The 10,622-nt window shown below is 36.0% G+C and overlaps 1 protein-coding gene across 3 annotated transcripts; it reads left to right on the top strand.

Moving 5' to 3' along the window:
• Nucleotides 1–4,264: 4,264 nt before the first annotated feature.
• Nucleotides 4,265–9,880, top strand: LOC110762207 (cation/H(+) antiporter 18-like). Of its 3 annotated transcripts, none has more exons than XM_088253407.1 (4): nucleotides 4,265–4,627; nucleotides 6,624–6,865; nucleotides 7,492–8,493; nucleotides 8,593–9,880. In XM_088253407.1, exons 2-4 carry the CDS (start codon nucleotides 6,665–6,667, stop codon nucleotides 9,814–9,816), a joined length of 2,427 nt encoding a protein of 808 aa, XP_088109533.1. In that variant the 5' UTR covers nucleotides 4,265–4,627; nucleotides 6,624–6,664; the 3' UTR covers nucleotides 9,817–9,880. The 3 variants fall into 3 exon arrangements, with proteins under 3 accessions (XP_088109533.1, XP_088109532.1, XP_088109534.1); XM_088253406.1 differs by having other exon boundaries at nucleotides 4,266–4,582; XM_088253408.1 differs by lacking the exon at nucleotides 4,265–4,627 and adding an exon at nucleotides 4,762–6,299.
• Nucleotides 9,881–10,622: the final 742 nt, after the last annotated feature.

The following is a 10,622-nucleotide window of genomic DNA, read 5'->3' as shown; positions in this document are numbered from 1 at the left end:
TAGAGGTAAATTAAACCTACGCCTCAAAAACGACCAACAAAGGCTGCAAAGGAAAAGCATATCAACCCATGTGTGTAGCTGCCTGGATTGACCTAAGACAAAGTGTTAGGTCGTGGATATTCATAAATTAACAATCAGAATATTGATGGTGATTGGCTAGGTCAAATATATTTATAAGTTCATTTTCAACTATACATGGAGCCGTGGGAGCAGCAACAACATTCCAACTTTGGAGTTAAAAAAATGTACATGATTTATCTTGCGAAGTGATATATATCTTTTTCTAAAGGTGATGAGTGTGTTTGTGCATAACTTAGAAGATGTACGTCAGCTATATACATAAACCATTTATATTTTAAGTCTCTTTTTGGGATTATTATCTGAAAAATGATCAATCAATAACATTATAAAATCCTAAATGATCTTTGAGGAAATTATAAATCATCGGATCTCATTGGATAGACTCGAACTATATAATTTATTTTTTTTCGTTAAAAGAGACGTAATAAATCGTCTCTATATTTATATAGTCTAGTATAGCAATCAGTTTCTCCTTTCCTTATAAATGGATAGTTGTTGGAAAAAGAAAATAACACAAACTATGGGTTTGCTATAAAATAATATCAATGTGCTATGACTTTTCGTATTTTAAAATTGCCCTTTTGGCCCTTGATAATCTGAAGAAGACCTTGTGATTTATGACTTGTGTACCAAGGCAATGATCGTTCATACCCTAAGAAAGTGGGCAACATGTAGGCGGTTCATTATAAGCACCAAAACGTGTAAAACCCTTTGATTTTTTTTTTTTGTCTGAACCACGAGGTGGTCCTGGATGCGCCCCAACTATGGGTGGCATCTAAACCCTTTGATTTATTTGCTTCTTGGTATGTTTGATTATATTATCCTTGTGATAGATATTGCCTTATACATTTCATCATTACATATATAATTAGTTTTTCTTCTTAGTTAAGGGATAAAGATTGAGAAACAAATTAAAGAAGTTGAATTAAAATGTGCTATATTCGGTTCCTGGCTAAGCACTAATAATAGCATGTTTATTTACTTGAGATTGGTGGAATTGATCCGATACTAACACATTTGTATTGGAATTATTTCAATTCTTGACATTTCCTGTGTTTACTAACACATACAATTGACATTCCTTGCCTTTACCCTATCTTTTGTTTAATTTATACTGGAACCGATCAAAAATGGAATACTTTACTGGCATATGTGAAACGGAAAGTGACACAGCGCGACAATTGATGTCAAGAATTCTCTAGTAATTATTTCTTCGGAAATAATTTAGTCAATCAATTGTTGCGCTGCGTCACATTCCGTTAAAAAGATATGTATGTCAAGAATTCCCTAGTAATTTCTTCGAGAATAATTTAACTAATCAATTATCGCACTACGTCACTTTCCATTTCACATGTGCCAGTAAAGTATTCCCTTTTTGACCCGTTCCAGAAGAAATTAAACAAAAGATACGGTAAAGGCTTCCCAATCTCTTTCCAGATTTCCCTTTCCAAGGAAATTAGTTTAGATTCATTATTGCCATAGCTTTAGAAAGTCAGACCAGTGAATTTAGGCTTCCCAGGACCAGAAGTAATAAGATGTTTGGACGGTTTGCTGCTGACATGGTGAGCCGTAAGATAAGGTCTCCACTTCTGCCCAAAAAATATAGGCACGTACGTGGGAAAGACCGACCAGTGTGGTAGTGACCGCTTCCACATTTACTTAATAAACATATTGTAAAATGTAGAAGAGTCATCAAATCAATAACAGGGTTTTGTTTTGTATATAAGGTTTTTGAAGAGTGTTGGCGACTATCACTCAATATAAATGATACATTTCTCTATTATCCACGTAATGGACAAACCTTCTTTTATTATTATAGCTTTTTTTGTTAATAAAACAAAATATTACCCATACATACATATGTACATGTACATGACATGAATCTCAAATATTTAGTGCTCGTTTAATATTATTTATTTGGGGTGATAAGTGATTTTAAAAAAAAATTAAGAAGCCCAACCCGATTGGTAAACTACAAAAAAAAAAAAAAAAAATCACTTATTGTTAAAAATGATGGTGAGAGAAAGCTATAAGGGAAAACAGCTAATGAGGTGCTTTCATTTTCTGATTATGCATGAATCAGTTTCGAAGAGGCATGGGTTTGATGACTATGCAGGAATTATTTTCTGATTATGCGGGAATCAGTACCAACAACACTTTCAACAAAAAGTTTACCAAATGCCAAACTGCTTTATCTCACAGCAAATCTAACAATCATTTTCTTAGTGAAATTGCCACCTTACAACAACAAATAAACTAAAATAAAACTCAGTCGTCAATGCATCAAGAAATTGAAACAATATTGGTTAAGTGTCTCAACATGGCACCACATGATTGGAGTGAATTCGAAGTGATCACATATTAATTAGTAACGAGATATTTTTCAGTACAAACAAACTAATAAGGTGATGATATGTTAGTATGTTACACGTATACAATACCTAAACCCTAATCCATAGATTCTAGAATCCTACACGCCTTAATTATATTAAAAGTAAATCCAATGAAAAAGCTACGTATCATTGACATTGGAGTTTATAATTCAATTTCACACCCAATTAGAACCTAAGAAATTCACTCAGGTAGGGCCTATCTCCTACCTGAATAATTAACGCAGATGATTAGATATTCAATGATTGGGACTTGGGACTAAACTTAATTTTTTCTTGTATCAAACAAGAATATTCCGTTTGATCCTGGATGATTGCAAACCATGGTGGCTAATTCTTAGGATCTTGCACAAATTATACTCCTATAAAATATAGGCGTACATGACTGAACTAGACTACTTTAGATTTGATTGAACCAGATCAGCTTGGGTTAGCCAGGATTAAAATAAAGTTTTAGTACTTATATTATAACAAGTCAATATTAAAGTGGCTGCTGAGCATTTTAGTTATTATCATACATTTTATTTTATTTTAATTTATGAATGGGTTAAGAATGTTTCATGACAAATGAAACCGCTTCTAAACGTGTTTGATAAAAAAACTTAAAAAGTGTTTATACATAAGTATTCCCACACAGACCTTTACTTCTAAATACCTGACTAACATTTTCGTTTTCATCTCACTTCTCTTCCAAGCTACTTGGATTTCCTTTCACTAAACTCTTGGATTAATATTATCTTCGCATAAACTAGTGTCATTTGAATAAAATTAAAGTGCTGTCAGTGTCACACTTTGTTCTTGCAACGTTAAGTTTGTGTGTAAATTACGTACACGATAAAGTGCTAATGTCGTGACTCGCGAGAAGCACTTGTTTGGTTTTGGTGGCAATTTTGATAACGCGGTGTTGACTTTGTTTGTTTGTTTGGAGACTTTTAGACCAGAGAGGAGGGTGGCGCCAGTCCAAATAGGTTGCGCCAGTGAAACACGTTTGTAGAAAGTGATGAGTTTTTTTTTCTAGCGTATCAGAGCATCCTAAAATTTATCATGTCATAAAATTGTCAATAACTAATATAGTTATAATTCAAATATCAATAACTTCAAAGTTCCATCAAACTTCAAATTCCAACATTCTTATTTAATTATTATTGAATGAAATGATTACACATGTAAAATAAAATAAATTGAAATATAAAAAAAAGATAGTAGATGATCTGGTTCAATTTAGGCCAAAACCGTTTGATTATTATCATGTGAACCAATTTGATTTTTAAATTGTTTGACATTTTTATTGTTAAAACAAAACTAAACCGATCATTAAAATTTGGAACAATCGATTTAGCCAATTCGAACGGATTGATCCCTACCCATCACCATCACATCCAATTCTTCAATATTTCAAATGTTGGTAACATGAAGCAAAATGGTAGCTTTTCAATTCTCATTAAATTTTGATAATGAGATGTGGCCTTTAGCTGCTTTACCCTTTAAAATGAGAAAGACTTCCATGAAATAGAGACAACACTATTTTGCTATTTTCAATTAATAATGGTATGACATGAGCAATAACACTTCAATTTGGCATAACATTATTGGTCGGGAATAATAAAACAGTGTTATCCATGTTGCAACTAAGTTTTTCTCCTTTTAAAACACAATCAAATTATCCATTTTTTTAATTGTTATGTTCTTTTACCATAAGGCCCTTGAAGATTTGTGACAACCCAATGGCAAAATTGAAAATTTTCCCAATTCCTCGCGGTTCAATATAAATCGGAGGGGACCTCCCCAACTAACAGGTATTACTTTTCCACTCTTCCCTTCCTCCCTGTCCAATCTCTGGATATTTTCTGAGCTCACAAACACCTCCATTTCGTTCTCTGCTCTGTTCTTTAAGAAAAGGTTTTGTCTTTTCTCCATAGAAATGAAGACAAAATGTGGTTTATAGCCTAGCTAGCTGTAAACAAACAGTCCTTTCAGAATTTGTAGAAAAATCTCTGGTGACTCAGTTTCCTTCTCTCTCTCTCTCTCTCTCTCTGTTTTCTAAACAGTATTCTGTGTGGTTGCCAAAAAATCACTGGAGAAGAGAGAAAAGCAGTGCAAGATTACAAATTGTAAGTAAACATGTCCAAAGCCTCAAGGCCAAGTTTTTATTTTTGGTCAGTTCTTTTATCTCAAGTAAATTGTTGAACTTGTGACTTGATATTAGATTAATTTTCATATCTCATTTCTTTTTTCTTGTGGGTATGTCTGAAATTATATGTAAATTTATTTTGAGTGTATATATGTGTATGAACTAGTGTCCATCGAAAGGAGATGGCTTTGATAATTGTTGGGTGATTGCGGAGAAACCAACATTATCTGTATCTCTAGGAATGAGGGTAGATAAAAATATCCAAAATTAGTATAAAGTATTAGGTAAATTCTATAAAAGGTAACGTCTTGAGATTTTCTCAAATTTCCCATCACAGATAAATGGTAGAGAGTGTAAATTTGATGGGTGGCAGAGGGACACTATGGTCTTTTGCAACCCAACCTATAACATGCAGCCTCAGCATAGATTGCGGTGGTTTCCTTGAAGAAGCCCCTCAAGCCAGACAGACATTGTTCGATATAGGAGGCCTTTACGTAGTAGCTTCGTATTTTTATTTTTCCTTTTTTCTTTATTCTTCTTAAGTTAGCTAACATACAGGGGAGTTGCTACTTGGGGCTCGACTCTACTTGTAAGTCTTGTATAAGGATTATTTTCAATTTGGTTTTGTTTTGATAGTCAAATGCCAACCTGGGTCCACATTTGAAAACTTTTTCTAAACATATTGTAGCTTGGCCTCTACTTTCCACCATACTTATGTTTTTTTTCTTCTAATTCTAATTTGTTAAAATGAAATAGGATTATCTTGTCATACTGTTTAACATGTTATATACATTCAAATAAAATTCACCTAACAAACATGAGTTTAGCCAAGTTGGCTAGAGCGGATGAGTTCTCCATTGTGCGCCCGAGTTCGAATCCTCCTCTTTGTAGTTTAGATTATATTAAAGTAGAATATCGCTTTTATAAAAAAAACACCTAATTAATTGTACAATTAAGAGCCTGACAATATAATTGTTTTAGTCGGTCTGGCAATATAATATTAAATAACAGAGGCAGTCAGACACGTTTCTCTATGTACAAATTTCCTTCAAAGTTCAAAATATATATTTATGTTTTGGAGGGGGCAGAAGCTGATTCTGGGTTGCAATGAAACAATGGGAAAAGGATTTAGGCCCACTTCAAAAGCTTTTAGGACTAGTTTTGTTGTCTTCGTATTGAAATTGGCTTAAGCTTGGAATCGTTTTGTTGTCATCGGGTACGTAGTTTTACAGGCTGAGGGACTTTTCAACATATTTCCTTCAATATTCAACAGGCCAAAATAAGTAATATATATTCTTTTTCAGTGGAGTTAATTAATTGTGATCCTTAATCCTAGTTAGTTTGTAACATTATGGTTTTGGTTAGTTTATTATGTTTGTAATTGTCTGCTATAGTCTTACGTTGAACACTGAGATTCAAAAGTTGCATATTATACAAGGAAACGTGCAACTATATAGCCCAGGATTCTTGTGAGTCTTGTGAAAACTTGGACCGTAAATGGGAAACCAAATTTTTTTCCCAAGCAAAATACAATTATATAATAGTACAGCTATGCACCTAAGCATGACGGACCTTATCTAGAATATGCAAACTAGACGAGTTGTTTGTTAGATATTTTGTGCATCACCTTCCTGGTGCTTTCTTGAAGCACTTTTCGATGGCATATTGATGGCGACTGCTCAAGTTTTTGTCAAAAGGTGATGATTTATGGTTACTATTACTATGCTGTTGAAAAGATTGCAAATTTGATTTGTTAGTAGTATAGTTCTTGGCGTCCTAATAGTTAATTTGCATCAATGGTGGCTTTCGTTGTTTTTGCTGTAATAAAAAAGATATGTGCACAAAGATATCACTCCTCCATGAATCATATACATGGAAGAAAACGATTTTGAGTAGTTACTCAGCAGAAACCTTATTTATTTTCCTTTTGGTCCCTTGTTTTTTCTTTGCCTTCTGGGGGGGTGTTGATTCCGGCATATATGGTTTTAACTATGCTGATGTATGTATCTCACATTCTGCAGGAATTCCATATATTTAGTTCCTTGTCTTTGATTGGTGCAAAATGGCTACGAATGCCACAGTTGCAAGTGCATGCCCAGCACCCATGAAAGCAACATCTAATGGGGTCTTTCAGGGTGATAATCCTCTGGATTTTGCGCTCCCTCTTGCCATCTTACAGATATGTCTTGTGGTTGCACTTACACGGATTCTTGCTTATCTTCTCCGGCCACTAAGACAGCCTCGTGTGATTGCAGAGATTGTGGTAAGTACATAGCATGTTTGTTTTGTTTTTGTTTGTTATCTATACTTTGGTGGCCCTCAAAATTATGATAGTCAATTCATGTATATTGAAATCAAATTTATGTTAATTTTTAATTTTTTTATTTTCCATTGATTGAATATATTATTTGCAAACCAATCCCTTAAGAGAGGGAGAGAGCTGGAAGAATAGAACTATCATGCACACTAAAAGTGTATGCATTTCTCAAAAAATATGTGGAAGTGCTAGTCAGTTTGCTCTCAGTGTGAACACATATTGGTGCTTACTGTTATACATTTTTTGAACCCATTCTCAATATGCAGTATGTCTCCAGTAGTTTCCTATTTGTTTGTATGCAATATGGGACCTGTTTTTACTAATGTTGCACTATTTAATATTTTGAAAAACAATTCACAAAAAGAAATTTCTCTTGTCTGAAAGGCAGGTGTTTTTGTAAGTAAAACCATATAGTTCAAACAATTATAATTCCTCTTTTTCATAAATAAGAAATAAAAACTAACACAGGTCTTACTTTAATATGTGGTTCCATTTGCAATTTTGTTTAAGTGGAAAAATATCCACATCCTTATGATAAGAGAGAGTTTAACTTGGTATTGTTTTTTCTGCAGGGAGGAATATTACTTGGCCCCTCAGCTCTTGGTCACAGCAAAAATTACCTGGATACAATTTTTCCACAAAGAAGTCTCACGGTGTTAGATACTTTAGCCAATCTTGGTCTTCTCTTCTTTCTTTTCCTGGTAGGCTTGGAGTTAGATCCTAAGTCCATCCGCCGGACTGGAAAGAAGGCTCTATGCATAGCTGCTGCAGGAATTACTCTACCTTTTGTATTAGGAATTGGTACATCATTTGCCCTCCGAGCAACTATATCTAAAGGTGTAGATGGACCCCCATTTCTTGTTTTCATGGGAGTGGCTCTTTCTATAACTGCCTTCCCTGTTTTGGCTCGTATTCTGGCTGAGCTGAAGCTTTTAACCACTGATGTTGGCCGAATGGCCATGTCAGCAGCAGCAGTCAATGATGTGGCTGCATGGGTTCTTCTTGCTCTTGCCATTTCCCTCTCTGGCACTGGCCGTTCTCCCCTGGTTTCACTATGGGTTTTCTTGTGTGGGTGTGGTTTTGTTCTCGGTTGTGTATTTTTTGTTCGACCTATCTTTAAATGGATGGCACAGCGCTGTCCTGAAGGCGAACCAGTAGAAGAATTGTATGTGTGTGCTACTTTAGTTGCAGTTTTGGCAGCTGGGTTTGTCACTGATACTATTGGAATTCATGCTCTATTTGGTGCATTTGTGCTTGGAATTCTTGTTCCAAAAGAAGGGCCATTTGCCGGCGCCCTTGTTGAAAAAGTTGAGGATCTTGTATCTGGTCTATTCCTCCCATTATACTTTGTCTCAAGTGGATTGAAGACTGATGTAGCTACAATTCGTGGAGCTCAGTCATGGGGCCTCCTAGTCTTGGTCATTTCAACAGCCTGTTTTGGGAAGATCATTGGGACTATAGGTGTTTCCCTCCTCTGCAGAATGCCCTTTCAAGAGGCTCTGGCTCTGGGATTTCTCATGAATACAAAAGGGTTGGTGGAGCTCATTGTCCTTAACATTGGCAAAGACAGAAAGGTAAAAACTTATCATTTTCCTCTACTGATGACTATAAGACTTTGTCTGTAATATTTGTACATGCATGTAACTTAATGTGCTAGCTTTCGGATATTGCAGGTTTTGAATGATCAAACATTTGCTATCATGGTTCTCATGGCTATCTTCACAACCTTCATTACAACACCTATAGTAATGGCAGTATACAAGCCAGCTAAAAGAAAGAGCAATTCAAATTACAAGTACAGAACTATTGAAAGGAAAGACCCAAGTACTCAGCTCCGAATTTTGACCTGTTTCCATGGTACAAGGAACCTCCCCACAATGATTAATCTCATTGAGGCTTCTCGTGGGACCGAAAAGAGGGAACGGCTTTGTGTGTATGCAATGCATCTTATGGAGCTTAACGAGAGATCTTCTGCAATTGTGATGGTTCACAAAGCGAGAAGAAATGGGCTACCCTTTTGGAATAAGGGGTCAGATAACAATCAAGTTGTTGTGGCTTTTGAAACCTTTGAGCAGCTGAGTCGGGTGGCCATCCGCCCAATGACAGCAATCTCTTCCATCTCTAGCATGCATGAAGACATCTGTGCAAGTGCTGAAAGGGAAAGGGCAGCAATGATTATTATCCCATTCCACAAGCACCCGAGGTTGGATGGGGCATTGGAGACAACTCGAACTGAATACAGAGGGGTCAACCGGAGGGTTCTTGAGAATGCACCATGCTCGGTTGGGATCATGGTGGACCGTGGTTTTGGTGGAACCAGTCATATATCTGCCAGCAATGTTTCTTCAACCATGGTTGTCCTATTCTTTGGGGGTAGTGATGATCGCGAGGCCCTTGCTTACGGTATGCGAATGGCTGAACACCCGGGTAACAATTTAACTATTGTTCACTTCTTAGCAAGTCCTGAACTTGAGAAGGAGATTGTCAGAGTAGATATAAACGATGGCTCTAACGCTTCAGCCGGGCCAGGGAATGAGAAGCTCATTGCTGAGCTGAAGCAGAAGATTTCAAATGACGGCTCAATCAAATATGAGGAGAGAACAGTGAGAAATGCTGCAGAAACTACTGATTTGATTCGCGAGTTTAATCGTTGTAATCTGTTTTTGGTTGGTCGACGGCCTGAGGGTCAAGTAGCTGCTGCTTTGAATGTGAATTTGAAGGTGAAGAGTGACTGTCCTGAACTGGGGCCTGTAGGTAGCTTGCTGACCTCTCCAGATTTCACAACTGCGGCATCAGTCTTGGTAGTGCAGCAGTATCATGGCCTGGCAGTGCTTCCGGGCTCAGTTTCTTCGTCGAGGGTGGTTGTGTTGCCTGAGGAAGAATCAGAAACCAGCTGATAACTTCTTCCTAGCCTGTTTGGATTCATTGTACAGATTATGATAAAAATTTAGTTTTGATAAATGTCTATCCTTAGTTCCATTTAAGATTGTTGATTCTCAAAGATCACAAGTTTTAATTATCAATTGCCACAGCTTATGCTTATGGATCTGTAGATTCTTGCCACCACCAAAGAAGATCATTACCTAAAAGAAAAACAAAAAGATTTTAACTTGCTATCTTTTCTTTTTTCTTGTAATCTTCACGCAGAGAATTGTCCATTTGCGCTATTCTTCTAGCCTATGAATGAAGAAGGCTACTCTTGCATTATTCTTTCATGTAAATATTCTTTTAACCAATAGAGCAGGAGCCAATATCATCTGTCACATTGGGTATTAAGGGCTAATTAGGATTGGTTATGCATTAAGTTGCAGTATCTTTGGGATATGCTCAAGAAAACTTGTAAGAGTCAAGGGAGGGAAAATTAATACATGCAGATTAGAGTATTGCAATGACCTCTCCAGACTCCCTCAGCTCTGAGTCAACTCTCTGGGTTTAGAATAATGTTAGAAATGCCAATGATTGGCCTACACTTTGCCCACAAGCAATCTCTGGCATTTTCAATCTGCCACATGACTTTCAATTGGATTTTTGCTTTGGTTTTTTTATTTTATTTTAGAATTTCTAATCTAGTGCTTGGTTTGTTGTATATATGAAGTGAAGCACTTTGAGTGAACGCCCTTCATTAAGAATCAAACTCAATCAAGATAACATGTTTTTTTAATTAATCATAACTTTACCTATTTCTGATCCTGCTATGTAATCA

Source organism: Prunus avium, chromosome 5, assembly GCF_965620075.1.
Source record: "Prunus avium chromosome 5, drPruAviu1.hap1.1, whole genome shotgun sequence".
Lineage (NCBI taxonomy): Eukaryota > Viridiplantae > Streptophyta > Magnoliopsida > Rosales > Rosaceae > Prunus > Prunus avium.
This window is presented reverse-complemented; position numbering and strand designations above follow the sequence as displayed.